Raw genomic sequence first — 26,054 nt, 5'->3', positions numbered from 1 at the left:
TTTCGATGTCATAGACAAAATTTACATATTCCGAAGCTTATAAACGTGATAACTTTCCTTTTTAATCTCTTCTCTTTCATTTTTATTGAGAAACTAGTCAATTAAAACTAGAACTCTCCAAAGTTACGATATTGCAAAGTTTGCTCTTCCCGATCTTTGAGCGTGTGACGTCATTGACTCCTAATTTGGTCCAAAGCAACTATTGCCTACTATTTCGCTTCTTTTACTTCAATAAGTCAAGTTACATCATTGTTGGGAACATTACTTTGCTTATCTATTGATCTTGTATTTTTCAATATCCCCTAGCTGTTTTGAGCAACGTTTTATTTAATTTATTTTACTGCATAGAATGAATTTTTCTTACTATTAATAATACCGAAATTAAGGTATACAATTTAGAAGAGAAGAAATAGGGTTTATTAAATGTCAGCCATGAATAATGCTTACTTTTAAATCAGGTTCAAATCCCGGCGAAAGGGCTGACTGCGAGGTTTTCACCGTATGTAACGGGGAAGGCAAGCAAGTTTCTTTTAGAAAATCCTTCTCGAAGATATCCTTTAGACAGATTTGCATGATTTGCCATAATGTAATCCAATTCATTACTAAATCATTCTTTTTTTAATTACCAGGAGAAAAAATCACAGACGAAAAAACAAAAAATGATTATACCAGGGGTGAAGATGTGCTGGAATCGATGCCAATATGTATTTATAATATCTCGGCTGCACTTGCAGAGGTTAGTATTCCTAAAGCTAGAATAATATATGAGACTAAAATAATATATAAATTGTTCTAAGAATATTGACTACAGTTAGAACTTAATTCTAACACTTCTTTTTAGCTTATATTCTCAATGAAAGAACAGTTGGTCATGTAAGATTTGGTTACATCTTGTATGTGGAATATAAATATTGGAAATATGCCTCAAATATGCCCTTGGGATTACTAAATAATTACTAGTAGGAAAACGTTTTCTCAACTTTTGTATCTTTAAAATACTATCACCGAGAGAATGAAAAGCCAATGCAAAGTTTGTGGCAAAATCAGATGAAAATACGTACTATTTAGAGACTCATTTGTTCATTTGGACTAATTTGAAACTTATTTTTCATTTGGTAAAGCATGTAAATTTTTAAAATGTGTGCAAAGGGAGAAATAAACCTGCGAAAAATCAAAATAGGATTAAATATTGTTACGTTTTTCTTCCTTCTGACACCAGTTATTACGTTATTTTCTTCCTTCACGTTCGTACGGGGTTTGTAGATTTGGAGTGAATAACGACGACACTGGATGAAGTATCGAAACACACTTTATTTATCAGCATTAATCAGGACAGCTCCAAAACACTTTTACAGTCGTCGAAGATCTACTATAAACACGCTGGAACAATCAGCGACACAGCCTTCACACTGTCAGGCAAAAACGGTGGAGACAGCTTCCTGCAAAGCACCCGACTCTGCTTTCCAGAGTACAGCTCCCGACTCTGCTTGGTCGTTCTCGGAACTCTACGTACTCTCGAGACTCTCCAAGCTACAACTCGCGATGCACTCGACGACACACAAGCACGGTTCCCGACTCTTCGGTTCAGTCGTTCCCGGAGCTCAACACGCTCTCTCAACGATGCATTAACCGCGATACACTACGAGACGCTTTCGGTGAACTCGACGACGCATTCGGCACTCGCTGTCCGTCGATCGACTCCGCAGAGATTGACTCGCTAGACGAGACTCCAACTCGATACTAATTAACTCGCATTCTAGACGAGGCACACACACACTAACTGACTGCGAACCAGCAGGGTTTATGTAGCTGTCGGCTTGTGTTTGAGAACGTTCTGGGCTAAACCGATAAGAATTCGTTCCAGAAGGTTCTCCATCCGTCCATGGCATATCGCCAATTTTGTCTCCAAATGTCGCCAAATAAGCGATTTCTCGCCAAATGTGGCAAACCTCCATTTCCTTTCTATTTTATGGCAACCCTAAACTGCTTTGCGGGGAAGCCATGTCACCACGCCTTGACATTTCGTAACAATATATTTTCTTTAATTTGATTTTATTACCAAGCTCATGAATAAATAACTCAATTCATTAACTTATTGTAAGTGAATCAAATGACAACTTTCTTGTTATGCTGTGTGTTTATCTTTGGACAAACAGTGTAGAAAAAATTGCCTTTGTCCAGCGGTATAGAAATATCGAATTAATAATAACCTAAATCAACGACGGTTAAGAGTTCTGCTTTATTATACCAGAAATAAGCTGACTAGTAAGTATTTGAACATTATTGAATAATTATTATTGAGTCGTTAACATTTTAGTATTAGAAACAAAAATTGAAAAAAAAATGTTTTTAATAGTTGCTTTGTTTCTAATAGGTTTTAGGTTTTAGCTGATTAAGACTCAGATTTAAATTTATTATCTAAAGAAATTTCTTCGAAAAATTTTTCGTTTTTTCGTACTAAAAGTTTAGTTTAGCATAGCCGGCAACCACCCAATTTTTTAGGGTTGTTTAAATCACAATTTGGTTTAAAGTTTATTTGTACTGCTCTTTATTTGTATTAGCTTTTGAATTTCGAATTTGCATATATTGATTTTAGACCAGTTTGCTTTTTATGAATGGTTATTTTACATAATGTAAAGTTTTAAGATCTTTTGAGTAGTCAATTTGACACAATGTAATGTTTTATTCTTTTCACGTTTCGGAATGTTTCGAGACGTTACACGTTTTCGAGACATATTAATCAACTTTTATGAAACTTTAGTTCATTTTCCCTTGATGAGTTCGGAATTCGAGTGTCAGTAAAAGGAGATTAATTTTTAAATTGTATTATCTTGTCCATTTTTACTCTTTTGCATTTTTATTTATCGAATTTGTACTACTATGAATTCTTATTTTAATTTTGATTTGTTTAGATATTGTGTTAAACCTCTTATACACGGTTGCGATTACTAATATTGTTGAGGAATTGCCTGGCTTTGATTCCTATTTGCTTTTAACTTTAAATGCTTTAGTTTATTGTACTTTAAACCTGCAGCTATAGCAGAGGACAGGTGTAAAAATTTTGTTTTTAATTTTTAGCCTCATATTAGGTTTCTTTATGTAAATATATATGTGATGTACCAGCTTTTGTCAGGAATAAATAGATTGTTGAAGAATCATCAATGTAGTCGTAGCTTAAATTATCAGACGATAGTTTTAAAAAACAGGATCCATTTATTATATTTCAGGAGAAAATAGCAATTTCAAAAATCTGATCTCCGGAGTAAATAAAAAAGAACTACTAATAATATTTTGTATGAAGGTTTACTGCATCGTGGCATTTAAGAAAAGGCCCCGATATACCTTTTGCGAGTCTTTTTATAGCCTCTGGAAAGGCGGAGCTTCCATGAAATGACGTCAGCCTCGTCAGCCAATCCAGTTCGCTTGAAATATTTCCAGAACATTCTATAACTGTACGTGTAGAAAAGGCGGGAAAAACAACTTGACTACGGGGCTGCGGATTTAATTCCACGTACTTTCAAATAAGAGAACGTCGCCATTAAAAATGAAAAGAACATACAGTTAGAATTTTAAGATTATTCTTGACTATGGAATTTTATTATTATATATATATACACTATTGGTACTGCTGATTTCAATAAAAAAGAGAGATGCACAACTAGATATTAGTAGTCCTACATACGAAATTCTGGAATAACCGAAACGGGTATCTCAATTGAAATATGATACCCTAAATTTTTCGCGATTACAGTACTTCCTTTGCTTCGCACTAAAAAAAAAAGTAACTTCGCACTAAAGATTCCCTTTTTTAATTGTATAATGATCAGTTTATTCAGTATCTCTCTCATATTGTCTTTGATTAGAAGGAATCTACTTGATACCAAAATTGCGAATTTATTTTAAACTATTTATATGATGAAAAACATAAAGTTATTGTCTTGTATTTTTAATGCTAGCTACAAAAATCTTCGTAATTTCTATTTTTATAAACAATATTACTAAACTTTTATTTTTTTAATTGCGAATGTTTCATTTTTAGTTCAATAAATCTCAAAATGGTGATGGCTTCAAAGAATTTCGAAATATATTTGCAGATATTGCAACAAAATATGCAAAAGCTCAGACTTTACCCATTAAAATAAGGTAAGTAAAAATTACGCTTTTTTAATAAGTGTATTTTTGTAATTTGTCTAACTTACGTACGGGTTCGTAATAGGTTGAATGCGCACAAATCCGATGAGATGTTAATAAAATTTATTTTATCAACAGAAACACTTCAAATTTCTGGAAGTTTCCTCAGAAATACCCTACAGGTGTTCACAGTACCACAAAGTTGAATCCGCAGTTACGCATCAAACTACTTAGAACGTTAAACACAACGCACTGCAAAGGGCATCTATAAAAGCTAACCTGGAAATATCTCCGATTCCAGGCTGAACTAACAACTCGCAACAATTAAAATAGCAACAACTAACTAACTAAGAGTAGATGCTCTCTCTCATGACTTATATAGTTTTCAACAGATATTTATAGTACTTTCTGCTTCTCGAAATTACTATGCAAGGCATTTTTCCCACTTCTCTAGCGTGCCTTCGGGGTGTTGTGGTTCTGCACACTAAGCCGGTATTTCAGAGGTCCGTGGTTCAATTCCCGGCGAAGGCGGTTGCATATTTTTCATCTTTTCTGCTTCCAATTAACCTAATGACTCTAGAAGTGGCGCCCGAACTAAAAGGGTTGTGGATGATGATTCTCCGCACCCAGGATTTGGCGACTAGGTTCCCTAAAACCCTAGTCGCCCTTTAAAAAGGGGAATATATAAGGTATTTCTCCCACTTCCCTAGCGTGCCTTCGTGGTGTAGTGGTTCTGCATACTGAGCCGGTATTTCAGAGGTCCGTGGTTCGATTCCCGGCGAAGGCAGTTGCATATTTATAATCTTTTCTGCTTCCAATTAACCTAATGACTCTACAACTAGAAAGCAAGCAATAGGAGAGTCGAATTACGGTTTCAGTTAATATAGTGATCAATTACATTTATTCAACTACAATACCTTTTACGGTGATACAGGGACCGCGCCAAATGGTCGCCAGCTTGGCGACGTTAGGCGATTTCTCTCAAACTTACGGAAATACCCATTTACTCAATGTTAAATGGACTGCCCCTGTAGTCTTACTTTTCCAGCATAGCTCATCTCTTTAAATTTTTCATGTTACATTGCGCAGCAGAATACCATTTCTCAAATGATTGCACTAAAATCATCTATCTAAGTACAAAATTCGTAACATTATAATAATAATACAGGCTATTACATGTTTTTACCCCAAGTAAATTTTAAAATATTAGAAATTTCCTTTAAGTCGCTATTATATTTATAACATATATAATTTATAACATTTTCTGAGTTTTGTTGTGACTGATTTTATAGTTCTGTTTCTGTATAACTCATGTTTTACAGCCCAGACAAGGTAAGTTTGTTTCGAGTGTCTGGCATCATTCAAAGGGACGAAAGTGAAAATGATCTTAAATATGGTGCCGTGTATGCAATGTTGAAAATACAAGGATCGGAAAAAGGACAAGCAGCCTTTTCACGGCAAGAACTTAAAACCATCATCGACCAGTATGACGAACGGTATAACCAGACCTGGAGAAACGGTTATAAGGTAACTGTCATACATTCTATTGTCTGTCTCACTTCAGAACGTAACTCTCGTGTAACTTCGAAAGGCTTAAATTCTTCACATATTTGAAAAAGAAAATTCCTAGCCATTAACAAAACAATCAATTAATACTAATTCAGAAGTCAAACAACAAAAATCAACGTTATATTTTCAAAATTTTCGCAGGACTAGTTTCGATGGTTTTTACCGAAACACCATCCTCAGCTGCAAAACCGCAAATGAACAAGATAGGAAATATTGACTAGATAAGAAAAGAAAGCCTAGACAAGAATAAGCAAGTGGCGCCATCTGTTGATGAAACCAGAACTAAAACATAATTTCTTTAAAGGCGTGTTATTGTGTCTTAATCAATTAATAACTGTGTTGGAATAATATAATGAAGCAAAATTTCGTGTAATGATATTCTGGGGCTTACATTTTAATTCGTTATTTCTCAAAATGGGCAAAATTGCTGCCTTATCAACCTTTGAAGTAAGTCGGAGAGTTAGACGTTAAGGTACCACCTAAGAATTTTAGGTTCAAAGTGTCAACAGTATCAATAAATTTTTAATAATATTAATCTTAATTAAAGCAGCAACTTAAGGTGATTCATCACTTTTGCGCAACACAAAAAGTGAGAATTTTGGCTGATTTTCAAGTTTTAATAAGTCAAACTGTTATGGTCATAGATATATGGAATTTTCAGTGTGTCATATCTAGACATAGATGATTATTTTTCTTGATTTATTTTACAAATAGTGTATAAGAATTTGTTTTATAAAGAAAAAACAAACTGTATTTTTCGAAAATTTAAAATTTGTATTGAAGCACTGCGCGCAAACTGACAGTAATACAAATTTAGTTACAGTAATAATTTTTACAATTTTGTGATAGATCATCATTAGGTATGATTATTCACCTATTTAAATTTTAAAATATCAAAGAATATTAACACCATTAGAATAAGATCTTAAAAAACAGAAAAAGCATTAAAAGTTTTTAAGTAAAGTTATATAAATACTAAAAAAATAAGTTGTCGAAGACAGCGGTAGATGCATTTTTTCAGCGGGTCTGGGTCATAATCCCGACAGCCGAAATACCGACAAGCCAGAATCCCGACTGTCCAAAACCCCGACTGGGCCGAAATCCCGACAACCCAAAGTCCCGACACGGTCGAAATCCCTACAGGGTCAAAATCCCGACAAGCCAGAATCCCGACAGGGTCAGAATCCCGAGTGTCCAGAATCCCGACAGGGTCGAAATCCCGACTGTCCAAAATCCCGACAAGTTAATATCTAAATACAAACACTCAATTTAGCTTAATAAAATACAATTTTTAACTAACTATTACATATTACTAATTAAAAGTTTAAATCAAAAAATCATAAAAATTATGTCATTACTTAAAATAAATTTTAACAAATTGAAATGACCGTTAAAATTTGAAATGAAGATTTATAAAATTATTTTTATTAAGAAAAAGAAAACATCACTTACACATGCAAACGACATATTTACAGTGACACATTGCGAGCGATAGCACGAAGATATTCCATCACAGGTCGATTATCACGATCGTCCAAAACAGTCATAATTCTCCTTTCTCTGTCATCATCTACCTTCCTACGTTTTGGTTGTTGTTCTCCGCGAAGAATGCATTCAACTTGGTATTCCACATGCTCCTGTTCTTTTTGAAATCCTTCTATGATGTTATAAACGCCAACATGGCCCGTCCAATTAAGGTCTCCCATCTTCTGTGCCAATCCTCGACAGCATTTCGAGTGCGCGGAGCATTTATAGCTGCCTTTTCTAGATCACTAGTGATTCTAGATGGCCTCAGTTCAATATTATTTTCTTCAGCGAAATCAATTAAATCTTGGAATAATCTTTTGTAATTTTCTTCAGATTTGCTAGTCATCAAAGCATATACTAGTTGCAGCTGTGTAAGTATGTTAAGGGGTCATTAGGCCTTATTTGGGATTTCGCCCGAGTCGGTATTTTGACCCTGTCGGGATATTGGACAATCGGGATTTCGACTTTGTCGGGATTTTGGCTTGTCGGGATTTCGACCCTATCGGGATTTTGGTTTGTCGGGATTTCGACCCTGTCGGGATTTTGGCTTGTGGGGATTCCGTCTGTCGGGATTCTGGCTTGTCGGGATTTCGGCTGTCGGGATTATGTCCGGATACCTTTTTCAGCAATATCATCATGTACATACCCTGAAAGTTTTAAATCAATAGCTATGATAGATTTTTTTAAACAGTGCGCACAAGTATGAAAATCACCATTTTGAGAAAAATGCTTTTAAAGTTAAAAGTTTCAAAATTTTCAATATATTTTCTCTCAAATAACACTAAACAGTTTAAAACTGCCCAGCTGCATACACCATACCCTCCTGTTCTTCAATTAGCTGTTATTGCAACAAGTTTGGCTCTTTTTCTTGCTCTGCGAGCATCTAATGTTAAACATCTCTGCCTTATTTCGGGTGACTGAATACGATGTTGATCAGTGTCTGCTGCAAATTTGACTGCATTTATCACCAGTTCGGTATCCAAGTTCATTCATAGTATGTAATTGCCCAGACTGAACATCGTTCTATATAATAACTGCGTCATTCACTGCTGTCTTAACAATATTATAATCATACCGGAATTTTTAAAACACAATTTCCAAATCAAAGCGTTCGAAGATTCATTTGGATTCTTTGTATATCCTCCTACCCACTTTTTTAGTAATAATGGCATGCTAATATCTTTAAATATATCTTTGATAGCATCCATTACAGATGGTGGAATTGAATTTTTATGTTTGTACGATTTGAGATCTCTACCCGCACTCTCTCTTTGACCACCATGAACCACGAACCCTCCCCTGCTGGGCAAAAATTGGGAGTAGGTTCCACGTCTGTTGAACATTTGAGGTAAAATATTGCCCATACTGCTTTTTTCATATCTTTTACAGAATTGAAATGTTTTCTAACAGCATTTCCATAATAAATTGTCAATTGATTTATAGTATCATCTGTAAGGAGACCTTTTCCACTAAGAGTTTTACTGTCACTAAGTTTCTTCCCCTTCATTTCTTATTTTCTCTTTCGTAATTTAGTGGCCATTCCTATTTGAATGTGTCCGACACATTCAGTTTTAAGAAAATCCATGATCTTAACAGTAAAAATTACAGCAATCTACGAGTGAACATTCGTAAGCAGCTGGGCGTACAATTGTAAACAAACGTCAGATGATAATTGAAATGCCCTATCTAGCAATATTTACCTCAAAATCGTTTCCTTTATTTCACAGTTTTTAAGGTTCTAATTCGAATATCGTAACGCCGTTCGTTTTAACAGACTCAGAAATGTTTGCAACTTCTAAATATGCAAAAAAATAAAATTCGATTTTTGAATGCTGGTTTTCTTTTGCGAAAAGTTCTCTTCAGAATTCATTTTACATCAGTTTTATAATTTTTTTTTTGGGAAAAGAGTTCTTTATTCTTTCCTTACGTACAGATGTCAAGCGAAAACATCGTTAAATTGCATTCGATAGCGGTCAAAATGGAAATTTTCGTTGAAATATGCTGCCTGGAACTTTTCGCGATTACAATACTTCCTTTTTGCTTCGTACAAGGAAGTAAAAAAAATTTACCCTGTTTTCTATCCAAGTGAACATCATAAATAAGGTAAATTTATCACCTTTTCCTTGGGGGGGGGAGGACAAACGGTTTTCAAGCCAAAAGCTGAGACACATATGCCCCAGCCCTAGTTAATGGTGAGATACCTATGTCCCACACTTAACGATCGACTTAGTATAAAAACACACCTGTTGTTCTGGAAAACGTTATCATATGAAATAGATTTTACATCGTATGATACAGAGTAAAGTATTCTTTGCATAACCCAACATTATACATTGAGCAACTCATATTTGTTCTTCTCTCTATGTTCCTTTGAATGCAACGAGCACAGCGGGGCCTTGATTTTCCAACTATTGGATGATTGTTCCCAACATTCAGGATTTAGTGGTACATACATGTCTCGTTAGCAGTCAAACAATTTAAGGAAAATCGGTTTTAGGATTCCGAAAATGCATTTCCTCAAAATTTCTAGAAAGTCGCCAAGTTGGCAAAAAATTACCAAATGTCGCCAAGTCCCATTAAATCTTTGTGTTCTAGTTGAACTGTTTTAAAAATTTAAATAGCATGGACTCAGAATTAAAAGATCTACTACCTTGTACGAGAAATAAATAGTTATAAACTCGTGGTGACAAGTCCTATTAAACACAGATTAAACTTCAAAACCATTAATTAAAATGCGTAAAATTAAAAAAAAAAAATAGATAAAATAAACAAATATGCTATCAAAAGGATTATACATTTAGAGAAATTTACAATGATATTTAAATAAAATAAATAACGTAATTAAAATTTATATGATAATTTAGATTGAATTAGTTATAATATTTTTATGATTAGCTACTTTATAATCTTTTTTCATTTGACTTTCAGATTGCGAAGTGTCCAGACAGAAAAAAGTCTTATAAATCATGGCTAGATAATGCTATTTTTGCTGTTGTACCAATTTTCTGTTGTATTTTTTTACTGATATGGATCTCGAAATCCGAAGTCGTTTCAAAATAGTAAGTTTTTAAAATTTCCTTTGTTTTTCACTTTAAGCAATTAATGTTGTGCTTATGCTTAAATTGAAGCTTTAAATAATTGAACCAATATGTGCTCAGACTACAGAACTTTCATAAATTGTTCAATTCGAAATTGTAGCTCCTAATTTCACAAAAGTCTGAGATCTAAAGAAAGCTACAATTTTGGAAAAAACAAAGTGAGGTGGTTTTGCTTTGAACATAATTTTTTTTAGGTACAATCTTGCTTTGTTAAAGTTTACTTTATTTACTCTTTACGGTACTTTCTCAAGAGTACCGTTCTCAAGAGCATTGCTGTTATTTTTAATCGAAAGAAATTGGAAGAAGACATTTTTTTGAAAAAATAGGAAAAGTAAGAATGGCATTTTAATGATTGTTTTGAACATTGATTGCAGAAATAACCCATGGCAAAATAACCTAAATCCAAGGCTTCTGAACTAGGTCCCACGAACAGTTTTAATTTTTTTAAATCCAAATGTATGCAAGCGATATAAAAGGAGGCCTCGGCGTATGTAGATATCAATTACATCTTGCAGGCAAGTGCATTATACAAATTCAAATTTGTATAAAAATATACATGTTCAAATATGATGCTGTACACATAAATGTTTCACCGTGTCAAGTAGAGTCCCGTTGTAATAATTTCCACATACAGGTTATTATAGTATACAAAAGTTTGGTATCCTGTGGCCTATATCTAAATTATAATATTAAAATTATCTAAATTATATAATTTAGAGAAAATTTACATATTTTGCACAACAGGTATCTAAGTATCATTATAATCTTAATATGAATATCAATAAAAACCGATTTTGTATTTTGTTAACTGGTTTTATATATCTTGTTTATATTTAAAAAATTATGAAACATAGAAAATATGCTCATTTATTTTCAGATAAAAATGCTGGATTTAATTTTGTCATATGATCTAAAAAGTCAATAATCTCATAAAGTGTTCTTAGAGTATTTTTACGGGCTATTCTGTTGGGGTTATTATGCCGTGGGCTATTTTAACGTGTCATGGTGTCAACCACAGCAGACAATAGGCTTTGACTTTCAATATCAAAAGAAAAGTAAACATTTATGAGTTGCCCCCCGTTACGTAGTGAATCAAACCCGATTTTTTCATCTCGTCCACTTTCATATCCTTGTCTGCTATATCCCAGTCATGCCACCTTCAGTCTAATAAGCAAACACACGAATAGCATTATCTTATCTCAGCACGCTTAATATTTCTGATCTTGTAAGACGAATACAGGGTGTCCCATAAATTTGGGTATTTTTTAAAAGTTTATAAACTCAGCAATAAAAGTCAACAAATCAGCATATCAGATTTCACCATGCATACAAAGATATACCACAGAAGCGAATTTTTTTGTGTTGGGGGGTTGTCACAAGAATAAATTTCAGCCCAAATACTCTCCAGTAAAGCACTGTAAGTATCACATAATAGGAATGTAATAGGACAAATACGATCTAGCATTTAATTTGTTTGCATTTGCAAAAATATTGCAATGCAAGTGATAGTATTTCATTTTCGCTATGTTTAGTTGTTTTATGTTACTGCTTTCAATTATCTCGTTTTTGTCTTAGAACCAATAAGGTTTCCTCTGTTATTCAAAATCCAAGCTTCCCTAAGAAAACTTTGAGTAAAGATTTCCCAAAACAAGGCGTTTTCGTAAGAGAACTTGAATATTATGCGAATTTCAGGGCACAAAAGAACATTTAAATGACATAAATTGGTCAACTTAGAAGTCAGTTGTAAGTTGTAGTTAGCTGCAAGTTGCATTATCTTCTTATGTTGTATAACTATGCGTTCATTAAATTATTTCTTGTCTATAGTATGAAACTAATTATTATTCTTCACTATTTGCGCAAAACTAAATTACTTTCTTAGAAATGGTATATAATACGTATACTAAAAACGAATCCGTTTTCAAATTTTTTTTACATTTTTAAGTAATTTCTTTTTTACCAAATTTAAATCTTAGAAACGTAAAAAATTAATCGTTGTTAAAAAACTGACAAAAGATTATTCTGACCCCCCCCCGATGATAAAGGAAACACCTTTTGCTAATATAACAATGATGCAAATGTTTGTAAAAATTATCTATGAATGTATTATGAGTCACACAAATTTGAATATATTACAGATTTCGTTACTTAGAAATATTGCTGAATAGCAAAATAAAGAAGTAAATTAAAAAGTATATATTGCATTTAAATCATTTAGTATCACGATACTGTAAGCAAAATGAGATTCTAAAAAAAAAAAGTGTTGCGGCTCACTGTTGATGAATCCATGTTCTTTCCTAAACACATCATTAAAGGAGCTGATTTTTCTTCAGTAGCGTCTTTCAAAGAAAGCCCTAAGCTCTTCGAAGGGCGGTGGTTACCTACAGTAACCACCTTTTTTATTGAACATCTTACACATTCGTGTGAGTGGTTTTCAAGACTGACCGTTTCTAAGTTCCCTTGTAGCTCACTAGATGGCAATCAAGAAACATAAGCCAATCAAGAAACATAAGTCAATCAAGAAACATAAGCCAATCAAGAAACATAAGTCAATCAAGAAACATAAGCCAATCAAGAAACATAAGCCAATCAAGAAACATAAGCCAATCAAGAAACATAAGTCAATCAAGAAACATAAGCCAATCAAGAAACATAAGCCAATCAAGAAACATAAGCCAATCAAGAAACATAAGCCAATCAAGAAACATAAGTCAATCAAGAAACATAAGCCAATCAAGAAACATAAGCCAATCAAGAAACATAAGCCAATCAAGAAACATAAGCCAATCAAGAAACATAAGTCAATCAAGAAATATAAGCCAATCAAGAAACATAAGCCAATCAAGAAACATAAGCCAATCAAGAAACATAAGCCAGTAGTTGATGCAGCGATTAGTCTTCAAGAAAATAAGCATCAGTCATCGAAGACAACATCGCGACGATGTGCACTCTGCAGCACCAAGAAGAAGCCTGTAAGAACAGTGTGGGAATGCAACACATGCAAAGTTGCATTCTGCTAGAAAAGAAAAAACTGTTTCCATGAGTACCATAGAGACTGATTTGTAGGGATGTGTCCTGTGGGCGGTGGTCACTAACACTAACCTCCAGAAGTGGTCATTTTTTCACGCGTCTTGGACAAAGTATGTGTAATTGTCGCAAATAATTTCATTGATTTAGTAAATAAAACAAGAGTTACCTGATATAGTAAATAAAACAAGAGTTTTTCTGAAAATGTTAATTGCCCTTTCCTGCCCCTCAAAGAGTTAAGCAATGGTCTGCTTGCTGACAATCCGTGGTGCTGCAGATATTGTCACACTGTACGAGAAGATTCTTGGCACTATACAGCATCTCCACTTTCTTATCCAAGCAAGCGTGCTGTGGCTGTACGATTCCTAACAGCGAGGTAAGATGTCTATCGTTTCAGGCATAGGTAAATATTAGCATGTCCTTCTGAGCGGGACTTTTTCATCCATGATTAAAAAAATTTCGTAACAGATACTTGATCTCGAATAACGTAAACAACAACTGCGTGGTATAATAATCTACAGTCTTCGTGCAGTACGATTCTTCGACAATCAAAATTTGACACATACTAGTATGAGATTCTTCTTCTTGCAAGAACCATAATACGATCACCCTCACAAGAAACAAATAAATGCGATTTCCGAATGGAAAAATCAATCTTTTAATCTACCATTTTTATGCTATTCCAAGGCCTCGTTAATCTTCACATGTGCGTATGCAGTGAAGTGTTAATTATTCGAAAAACTCAGCATGTTCTACCTTTCATGCAAATTTAAGGTTCGTTGTTCGTTTCCTTCAGAGTGTAATAATTTGTATGCCCAGTTGTGTATAGCTTAAATTTCATTTCATATGTAAGACTATTTTAAAGACTGACTTTTCAGAAGGCTAAAGTTAATTAAGTAAACATTTTTATCACTAATACAATTCTTAGAAAAATAAGAATAAAAAAAATTTATTTTTCAGGTCAGTAGAATTTATCGATTATTCCAGGCCATTGAAAACTCTGACTGAGACCACGATTTTTTTTAATGTCGTTAAATGTATGAAAATAATAGCATTATCTCAAATGTATCAATTCTACCAAGAGTTTCACTCCCAATAATTTGATTTTTAATGACGAAATAGCTCTTCCCAAAACTGGCTGCAGTTACATTACTTTATATTACCAGATATTTATTATTCTTCGGCAACTGTTTTCGTTCTAACAGCCATCTTTAATACAACAACTTCTAAAGCAAAAGCATTGCCATTCTGCGAAGCATAAGCTCTTTAATCTGCCTTTTAAATTTAATGAGTCTGTAATTGCTTAAAAGGTATTTGCCTACGTTAAAAAAACGATTTCGGCGAAAAAATTCGATTTTTTTTTTTAATTGCCCAATTTGAAAGGTCAGTTTTGAAGGATTCCGAAAATGGTTCATTTTTACGTTTGTAATAATTAGAAGAGAAGATATAGCCAATTACCTGCACTGGAAGTGAAAGCAGAAAGAACGGAAGTGGAATTTAAAAGGCTCAACTTAAAGGTAAACAATGTTGTTATCCGTGTTGTTTTTACCTGTGTCTGTGTAAATTATGCTAAAACATTTCATTTTAATTCTGGGTACTTTTTTTTTTTGTTTCTGGCAATAATTATTTGCCTTAATTTTTTGAACTGGGACTGGCAACATTGCGGTTTTTTGAACTGGGTCTGGCAACATTGCGATTAGGTATAAAGACTATGTTGCTGGGTGCATATACAGCAGTTTTAATTTTTAATTCAGGGTATCTTGGATTACTTCGTGTGTTTGAACATTTAGGCATAGCAATTGAACAAGAAATAATTAAAAATTACTTTGGAATTGATAACGAAAGAATAAAGAACTCGAAACGTCATTCGTCGCTCATTTCGAAAATAGCCAGAAAAAATTAAAATCAAATAGGAAATCAAAATTACTTAAGTATAAAGATATGGAGGGTGTGATGTACAAATGCGGAGAATTTTAAGTGTGTAAATACAACAGAACAGTTTTTCTGTTAATGTGAAATCTTTAAATGCGTTTTCTGGAAAATTAATTTTTCTAGTGTTTTTACATACAAGAAATGTAATTACTCAAAATGTTCTAACGGTATCTCTATTAAATTTCACTAGAGTGTTTTCTATATTATTTACTAGGTTTTAAGCTACAATCTAAGTTATATTTATTAAGTTGATTGTTTTATAAGTATTTCTATATAAAACGATAAGAAATATTTTACAAAAAACTGTGTTTTTTCATGTAATTACACATATTTTAATAAATTTTAGAAATATCATAAACATTTTAGCTCATAACACAGATGAGTGTTGTAGTAGTATACAATATAAATAAAATTGAAATATATGCTGTGGGAAAAAAATATACGACATTTAACGTAAGTGTTAAATTCTCCTAAAAATGTGCATAAAATTGCATATATTTCAAAAATTTATGAAAATATTCCTAAACATTTACCTATTTTCATGATTTGATATCATATTTTGACTAAATAAATATATATTTCATCAGAATTCTCTGTTTTTAAAAAAAAGTACTCCGAACGTAGGCAGATACCTTAACAGAATAATTTAAAAGCAAAATATAGAAAAGCGATCTTTAATTTTATGTTTTATGACGATATAGCTCACTCATATAGCTCATAAAGCATTTTATCCACTCGGTTTTTAACAAATTCAACTGATAAATAACATTTATAAATATTTGAACTATCACTGAATAACAAATGATGTTTCCAACGCTGTATATTCTCTGTATAGTGTCGTACTTTGATACGCATTAATCACTTGTTTTAATATTTTTCTTCCTTTTGTAATTTATTTTTTAATAAAATTTAAAATCTATTTTCCTTATTATTCTCTTTAATAGTTTTCTGAAAAAGGAAAAGTCTTCTGCTCTAAAGCCTCGAAATTCCCAAACGCTTGTTGTGAATGAAAATGATAATATTCTGCCTCGGGATACATGCGAAATTCCGAAAGTAACTGTCACACCAGTAACTGTCACACCGGGCAGAAGATTTACATTAGACTTAGACCAACCTGAAATGAACTCAGTGAGAAGATTGAATGAAGAAGCGGGTAAGGTTACAATTTGCTATTTTTGTAAGAAAAAGTAAATAAAAAATATCCATCATGCTTCACAGGATGTAGCTTTCCCAAGTCTACCAATGGCAGTCTTCAACTGCTATTTACCAATAATTCCCTATAGATTAAGTATGCAATCACCAGTTATCGTGAATAACTATACCAGAAAATTAAAGTTGCTTTGTTTCTACAACTTCTCACAGAATGTTGTGATAAAAATATTATTTCAGACTATGTAAAATTTGTACTTTACCGTAACATCCCGCTTCGCAATATTATCCTTAAACAGCATATTGAAGAAGCTTAGAAAAAATTAGAAATGATATAAAAATAATGAATAATGTAAATAAAATCTCTCTTGAATCTTGCCTACCTTCTTAAGACAGCCACCTGAGAAGTGACCAATATTTCTAAGAAGATAAATAAACATCGATACTGAATATAATTTCTAAGACAATTATCTTCTTCTTCTTTATTAACTCGACAGCCCAGGTTGGGCACCAGCCTTCTCTAGAAGTTTTCTCCACGCATCTCCACTTATGGCATCTGCTCTCCAATTTTTGACCTCTAGAATGTTTAGAATTTTTTAACCCCGATGATATGATCACAATTGATCCATTTAACCAGGATTCTACTCCGAGGTCTAGTTCCCATGAGCTTTGCCAGAAAGATTTTCTTGCGACACCGATCTTTATGCATTATGGCCAGATGACCAGCCTGTTTAAATCTCTATAGTTTGAAGAATTTTATCACATCATGTTATCTATAGATCTTGTATAGCTCTAAATTAGATCTTCTTCACGATCCATTGACACGAAACCTACCAAATTATGCAACGCAATAGCCTTCTCTCAAATCTCCCCAAAGCTTCCTCGTCATGTAAAGTCCCAAGCTTCTGACGCATAAGAAGACGCATTAGGCAGAACTGACGCATAAGGCTCTAACAGATCTTATAAGACTCTTGTAAAGTAGTAATTTAATTCCTAAATTTAGAAAACTGGATTTTAAACAACTCTTCAGGCTATGGAAACATCTACAGAGGCTGTTCACACATTTTTTAGACGATGTATATTGTATTCAAAAAACTAAATTACATAAAATTCTTGTGTTTAAAATGTTCTATTTGACTTCCCTTATTATGAACTATCTTTTGACACCGCAATTTCCAGGACAATAATGCCTTTGAAGTGGCAAAAGAGATATTCTATCCCATTCCTCCCGAACAGCTTTCCACAGTCCTCTTAAGGTTTTGGGACAACGTTTGGATAATGCAGTTTTTAAAAGTCCGAAAGCACAAAAATCCATAGGTGACACATCGGGAGATTTAGTAGGGATATCAGTGAAGGGTATGGTCTTGATACCAGTTTTTGTTCCATTTCTTGTAGGAAATTTACAGTGGAATTTGATGTGTGACTGCCAGCTTTGTCCTGATGGAGTCTCACAGATGGATGGCACTGTGGATAAAGCGATGGTATTTCATTCAGAAGAATTGGCGATAAAATATGTTCCTGATAGTATTTGGAGTTAATCTTGACATTTTTTTGCACTCTCTTTATTTTTAACTTGACATTATAAGAAAAACCAGCAACAATCATGAATCCCTTAGAAAAACTTTCTTTCGATTTTTTGAACCATGTACTTAAGATTTTTCTCCCCTTCTATGATAATAAATGGCTCTTTTTTTGTTACAATCATTTAAATACACCCATGCTTCATCTATTGTGATAATTGTTTTCCATTTTTCTTTGGATAAGTGTTTCTCATATAGAATTCTGCAGCGTGTCCTGTGTTGAGCGATATGCTTTGGAAGAAGACAATGCACATTGCTTTTTTTCGCTTTCTTAAGATTTAAATCAAAGTTTAGTTTATCATTTTGTTTACAGTGGACACCGAGCATTTTAATGATTTTGCAACTGTCCTTTGACTAGGGGGATTTTCTTTTAACATTAAACAACGTACCTTTGCAATAGTCGAAAGATGTCCGTTTTTTCCTTGGATACTTGTTTGGAATTTTTGTCCCACTTGAGGCTCCAATTTGACGTTTTTTTTTTTTTTTTTTTTTTCTTTTCTTGTTGATGATATTACCTATCGACGCTTTAGATATCACAAAACCATGACTCTCACATCGTTTTTGCATAACGGAGTATGCATATTTATCTTCGGAAAGAGCGTAAATGTAGCCTTCGAACCACTGCTTTGTTAAATTCGCCATTTTGAATAAAAACAAAACTTTCAAGCCACAGACGATAATTTTGACTTTTAAAAACATAGTACAATTGAAATTACTTTTTTTGCAGCAAACGATTTTTTATTATCGCTTACCAAAATCGTCTAAAAAATGTGCGAACAGCCTCTGTATTTGCAGCAGAGATTCTTATAAGTATTTCAGAAGTTATCTCATTTTTACAATTGATCTCCTTTCCCAGATAAGTGAAACCGTAATTTTTTTCAAATCTGTAGTTACTTATTTCTAAGTGAGTAATTGATAAGTCAGATTTTAAACAAAGCATAGATTCAGTTTTATTTTCGCTAACAGAACTGTTAAATATTTTTGCACTTTCCTCCTGTGCCACGAATGCCTGTTTAAGAGCAGGAATATTACGGGCAATATTGCAAATGTCACCTAAATAAGCCAGTAGTTGATTATTTCCTATTAAAAATATTTCTTCTGGTATTGATCCTAGAATCCCTAATAACTTTTTCGAGTGCAATATTAAACAGGAGACAAACTCTTTCCTTTACAACTGTAATACACATTTTTAATTCATCATATCAGCAATGAAGAAAGGGAGCTTAGTACTATAAATATACATAAAAAATCTCGGATCGCTTTCTTCCAGCGAAACATAATCCCAGAATACTTTTTATCAAAATCTTGGCCGATATGCTTCAGTGAAACACTGTCTGCAAACGACTTACATACCAGGAACACTAGGATAATAAAATGAGTTTCATCACAAAAAAAAATTCACTTTCTTAATTATCATAGTGAATAATAATCTTTTGACCAAACCAACCGAGTATCTTCTTTTCCTAGATTGGCAAAAGTTGTTTTTTTCTGAGGTGGAACATCTTTACTACCAGAACATTTTACGGAACATTTTCAAAAAGCCGTCGCCGAACTGTAGAAGCATTCACATAGATTCTAAAATAAAGCATTTCCCCTCCTTTAAAACAAAGGTTTTCTTATACTTTTCTTAACAATACAGAATTATCTCGGTCAGTATTTTAGCGCTTTCTACCGGGGACAGGCATGTAATTCACAATTCTGATAACTGCATGGAAGTGTGTTGACATAACGAAAAATCTTAAGTCCCTAATGATATCAGTTGCAACAATTAAAAAAAAATCTGTGAACGATAAATAAAAGAACCAGTTAAAGCTAAAATTTTGACTAAGTACTTAAAATAACAATTTTTGGCAGATTTTAAGCATGGACGCTAGAACTCAAAAGAGAAGGTGCAATGACTGCAATTACGAACTAGCGTAATTCAGAACTAAACAATGCTGTCATTCTCAGAAAAATATGAAATACACTCTTTTTCAAAGAAAAAAAGGTACCTATTGTAAATAACCACAGCCAACTCTATAATGGCCTTGAAGCGCAAAAGTCACGTGATCAAGATGGTAGATTTGTTCTGACCAAGGAGGTCAGAGGTCTATTCTAACCCCCTTGGTTCTTATGGTAGCGTGTGGCTACGAAACTGTGGTCGTGAATTTCGTGGATATATATTTTGCCAATAGTGTTATGTAAGTAGATTATTTTGGTATTCTAAGTGATTTTAAATAACGTGAGCTTTATGTAATTATAAATAATAGTTTTATCTATATTTCTATATATTATATATTTTATCTATATATTATATATTTTTAATTTTTAGATTTATTTGGGAAAATATGTAGCTGTTTTCGAGCCTATGCAAGTGTTTCGTTTTAACAGCGAATGCATTTACTTTAGTTTGAACATTTTGAGTAGTATTGGTTTGACTATTTGTTTGGAAATCAGGAATTCTTTATTATTTTTGATTATTTGTTTCTAATAACATATTGGAATACAGAATAAAGTATTGGAATACAGAAATTGCAGTGTATTTGGCTGCAAATCCAATTACGACAAAAATGAGAATGTCACTACTTACTCTTTACCTAAATCACCTAAAAGAAGAGCTCAGTGGTTAAGGAAAATTCCGAGAGATAATTACAGATGCATTCATTCAATTGATTCCATATTTGTTTCAAAAGTATGAGGTTGAATACATATTATTAGGAAAATTTCAAACTGATGCTCTTGAATCACGTTTTGGAATGTATCGGCAAATGTCAGGTTCAAATTATTACATAAATTACCTACAATTATTAGAAAGTGAGAAGAAGCTTCGTTTTAAAAGCAATATTATGATTTCATCATCAAATATCAATATCCCTTTAACTTCTCTTTTACCAGATTATGATAAGGATTCTATCTTTACCTTTGTGAATATTGATGATTATTCAAATTTACTAGTTAATGATTTTTCTACAGAAATTGTTCCTTCTGATATTTTACCAGTGCTAGTTTATATTTCAGGTTATGCTTCCATGAAAGAATTAAGGGTGGTAAAATGCAGTATTTGCCAGGACTGGTTGCAAAGTGTTCATTCGGTAGATATAGCAGATGATATTTTTGGTTTTCTTAAAGAATTAGATAGGGGTAAATTAACTTTACCGTCTGAAGTTGCTTTACTAACATCTTCAATTGTACATTTCTTATTTGGTGGAATTCTCGAAAGCATGGAAGATACATTTCTTATATCAGGAAAGCAACTGGGCATTTTATATAAGTTATCTTGCATACAGTTAGGTAGAATTAACTTTAATTTAACAGATTCTTGCATTTGTGGAATGACTTTGCAAACCCGATTAGAAAATATCTGTTTGATAACTTGTAAAATAATGTTAAATAATTACACAAAACATAAAAATGACAAAATTAATATAAAATGTTCATATAAAAAAGTTAAAAAATTTACCAGTTAATTTCAGTTAATAAGTCACAACTGTTTGTTTTTATGTATGCTTCTGCATAAATGATGTATGATATGTAAGATGTGTGTATATGGCACAGCTCCAAGTTTTATGAATCTATTTTTGATAGTGGAATAGGCCTGTAATTTGGGGACAACACTGTAAAAAAAAAAACGAGCCTAATCACTTACCTCTTCGGTGGTTTGGAAAAAGTGATACAACATAAAATTGGAGCTGGCACAAATAGAAGGTTGTCCTTTTTATGAATGTAATTAGCATTTAATTTGCCAAAATTTTCTTGAAAGATTTATTTATAGCATAACATGCATGTAAGTTTGTTTTTATACACAAATTTCCTAGCATTTAAGGAATTTTTAATTCATTTCTCTGTTTTGATAAAATTGTGATATTTAAGTTTTTATTAGTGAATGAAGTGATGAGAGATGACTATGAATATTTGCATTCTAAAAATTTATATAGCTGATGCGATGGGAGCGGCATGAATTTTTACAAAATATTCTGCTCTTAATATTTATTTTAGCGTTAAGAAAATCTAAATAAAATTTACATCTATAAACCTATTGAATTTTTCCCCTTTTGTGGATTTTATATTATTTTGGGAATAAATTTGATTTAGATTACATAAATGGATTCCATTTTTATTAAAATTGCAGAAATAACGTTTTTTTCTGGTGATTCTCAATGATATTTTTAGTTACATAAACAAAGTACAATTGTTTTAAAAATTATTGAAGATATTCATTTTACCGGCTGTGAAAATATTACACTATGAAAAATTTAATGCAAGTCATGCGACCTAGTCACGTTTATTAATTTTACTTATATTTATATTAAGAGAAAACTATTATTTTTGGCAAGTTAAATTTCGCGCTTATAGCGAAGAGAAAAAGATCGACTATTTTGATCACGTGACCTTCCGAAACTGATTTCGCTTCAAGGCCATGATAGAGTTGGCTGTGTAAATAACCCGATTATCTCGAAATTTTGTATGCAAATTCCTTTATACCAAGTATGCAAATGATTAAACATTCAAGGCCAATGATTTTTTAACTTCGGTCATACAGCGCATTTCTACTGCGCACTAGCATCGTATAAAACACGTAACAACTGAGGAATATATATTTAGTTCAAATGTAAATGTAAACAATGTCAATTAATTTGTATGCATCATTGAGTATGCATGGAATGCAAATGGTTTATCACGAAAAATCAATGAAAAATCAAAGTGGTGAACGTGAAAGAGATGGGGAATTGCCTAAACAGCACTGAATTAAAGTCTCGGGCTTCAAAATTATCAATATGAGGACTGGGGAACATTCCTTTCAATATGTGGTCTATAAGAGTTTACATCTAACTAGAAACCACCTGATGAATGCATAGCATATAATTCCGCAACTCGAAAAGCATGTGATGAGAGAGACTCGTGAATCCATGGATTTCTTCTATGTGTCACCAGGAGACTGTAGACTCAGCAATGACATGAGTTTTGTTTAACTGGCATTCAGTGGGGCCTCTAGTACAAACGTTTACAAACTTCTTCGACATTCGAACGTTATGTCCACATCCTTCTTGATGAATTATATTCGCATCTGTTTTATCTAATGAATTATACCTCAATGCCATATGTGCACTTTGATGGATTTAGCATCTTCTAAACACACAGCGCAGCCACACGAATTTAGATACGCCAAACTGCGACAAGAGGTTAAAAATTAAGGTTAAAAATCTGAGTTCGGAGTTTTGTTGCGGGTATCTAAATCACAGTGTGATCAAGCATGTCTGAAATCCAAGCAGTGCGCTGTGGAATAGCGAAATCCTGTATCCCCGAATACAATCAGTGCCGCTTAATGTGATCGTGGTTAATGTTTTCGTTCGAATACTGTTATCGAATTGCCGAAGTCCCATCTATTTGTATACGGAAAAGTGGAAAATACGTCGCTTGTTGTCATCAACAAGTTGGTTAATGTTATCAAAATATTATAGAATGAATTATTTAAAATGAAATAAAGTCGAGTTATAAGATGAAATTGCCATAAGACATCGAAATAGTATGTGATAGAGAATACAAAAATTGGTAAGTAGCGGAGACATGTCGCGAAGTAACTCGATTTTGATTTAAGCATTACAAAGGAAACCGTCGTTGTAGTTTTATAAAATCGATTAGGCTAACCAGATTAATGATACGATGAGATTAACTTGTTTTTTTCGCGTCCAAATATGTTTGCTTTGAGTTTTGCATTTTCATGAAAAATCTCTTCTAGAAAACGCTCTTTTTTTTTTAAATTAGGAGTCATTTTTATTATACTAAATAAATAATGATCTGAGGAATAAAGTTGACTTGTTAAACCGCTATGACCAGCTCTCAAAAATAAGTCTTTTACGCAAGAATTTTTAAGAATCGTGTATATGTTATTTGCAGATCAAAGCAAAATCGTAATGAGAGCATCAAGCAGACACATAGCAGGATGTTGAATGTTTCTGGTTGTATCGGTATTATAAATCAGTTAAATTCCATTGATAGTTTGAAGGGTACTTTTCTCATCACTTAATATTATCATTCGGTTAATATTACCAAAATAATTATGGACAAATGTAATCACATCAAGCGGCCCCTTCTGTATAATAAAATTAAGGACTATACTGTGGAAAATATAGTATTCATTCTCTACAAATATTTCCTCGCGTAATCAGTGTCTTGCAGATGCTACACTCCCACGAAAGACAATCTAATTATTAGGTTGGTGTACTAATGCTTTTGGCACTACAGTGTAAGATCTAATGTGCTTCATAATTCTAAATTCGTAGTAAGTTATAACACACATTCAATTAACTATTCAGTTAATAACTTCAATAAATAGCAAAATTAATAATAATTAATTAATTAATAATTAAATCAATACATTACCTAATACCGTGTTCCAAACTAATTGAAACATTGGTAACTCAGATAGATTCCCTTTTCTTGCGTTTCGTGCGCAATTAACGTTCTCCTGTTTCGTTTTTTCAGATGAAAAAGTCTGAGAACGAAGATTTTGCCCAGTCTAACACCTGTTGATATGGATACACAGTGTCATGTGATAATCAAGGAAAGAAAAATTGAGATTAGTAAATTCTGAAGCATAGACGCAATGTTACGCATTCCCTAGGGCACTTTCCTACTTCTTTACATCCCATGTACAAATTCCGAATTTTGTTTCAACCTCTATCAAAAATGTGATCCAGTCTCATAGAAATAAAACCAATACTGTCGATGTGCATGCTTGCCAAAAGAAGTTTACTTTTTGCTATGATATAACATACCATTCAATATATACTGTTACAATAAGGAAATTCACTATGCAACACGAATGTTAACTATGTAGGTAAATTCCACAAAACAGTATTCGCTCGAAACAATATATACAGTGGTGGCCAAAACTGTGGACACTTTTGGAAAATTTTATGTTTTTGAACTTTGTATGCTTATAGAAAATGTTACGTTTCGCAAAATGCAAACTTGTATATATCATTTTAAAGAGAATTTATTACTGAATTCAGTACATTTAGTCCGAAATAGTCCGAAAGTTTTGTCTACGATATCAGGAGACAAATTCAATAAAAAACAAAGAAGGAAATAGCCGAAAAAGGTGCACCACATTTATTGACGACAGAAGAATAAAACGACTATGTCTCCAAGATAGAAAAATGTCATCAGCGGCCATCAGAAGTGATCTGAATGATGCTGGTGTTTCTGTCAGTTCAAGAACAATCAGGAGAAGATTAACAGATATTGGACTGAGAGGTAGAATTCCACGAAAAAAGCCTTATCTTAATTTTCAGCAACGAAAAAAAAGACTACAGTGGGCAAAGGAACACATTAATTGGACAGATGATCAGTGGTCATAAGTTATATGGAGCGATGAAACTAAGATATCGTTATTCGGTAGTGATGGGCGAAAATATGTAAGACGTAGAATAGGAGAAGAGCTTCATCCTGACTGCATTCAAGCAACTGTGAAGAACCCAGTTAGTGTTATGATTTGGTCATGCATGCATGTCAGCAGATGGTATGGGTCGCCTTCATGTCATCGATGGGACACTGAATGCCAGAAAATACATTGACACTATTCTAGAACCAAAACTTCTACCTTCCGTCAGAGATCTCTTTCCCAACAATGCTTCGTTTATTTTTCAGCAGGATTCTGCTCCTTACCACACGGCCAAAATATCGAAAGAGTGGTTTCGTACAAAGAGCATTAAATTGTTGTCATGGCCAGAAAACAGTCCTGACCTCAATCCTATCGAAAATTTGTGGCACCGTTTGGAAACTCTTGTCCGAATGAGGCGCCCGTCAAATAAAAGGGAACTAATTGAGACTATAATTGTTTCCTGGCATCATGTAATAACGAAAGAAGAGCTTAAAACTTTTGTCAGCTCAATGAACGTTCGATGTGAAACTGTAATCAAAAATAAAGGGTACCCTACTAAGTACTGTTAACTCACTGCAATCATCACTATCTAATGTATATCGATAACTATTATCGTTTAACTTTTTTTGTAGTGCAAATAATTGAATTTTGGGTTTTGTATTGAATTCGGTAATAAATTCT

The 26,054-nt window shown here is 33.0% G+C and overlaps 1 protein-coding gene across 4 annotated transcripts in view; it reads left to right on the top strand.

Annotated features, from left to right (window-relative positions):
* The window catches only part of LOC118191618 (uncharacterized), a 51,675-nt gene that overhangs the window by 23,038 nt on the left and 2,583 nt on the right, over positions 1-26,054 (top strand). For 3 of the 4 annotated variants that reach the window (XM_035362440.2, XM_035362441.2, XM_035362439.2), the window contains 5 exons: positions 630-736; positions 4,040-4,143; positions 5,454-5,658; positions 10,156-10,286; positions 16,226-16,434. In XM_035362440.2, the coding sequence (XP_035218331.2) occupies positions 630-736; positions 4,040-4,143; positions 5,454-5,658; positions 10,156-10,286; positions 16,226-16,434 (756 nt within the window). Of the gene's footprint in view, positions 1-629; positions 737-4,039; positions 4,144-5,453; positions 5,659-10,155; positions 10,287-16,225; positions 16,435-24,472; positions 24,721-26,054 lie in introns of those variants that run through there. The other variant, XM_035362442.2, reaches the window with a different exon arrangement.

This window comes from Stegodyphus dumicola, chromosome 6 (genome assembly GCF_044657685.1).
Source record: "Stegodyphus dumicola isolate Sdum_Otavi_A_Nest chromosome 6, ASM4465768v1".
In the NCBI taxonomy this organism is placed as follows: Eukaryota; Metazoa; Arthropoda; class Arachnida; order Araneae; family Eresidae; genus Stegodyphus; species Stegodyphus dumicola.
This window is presented reverse-complemented; position numbering and strand designations above follow the sequence as displayed.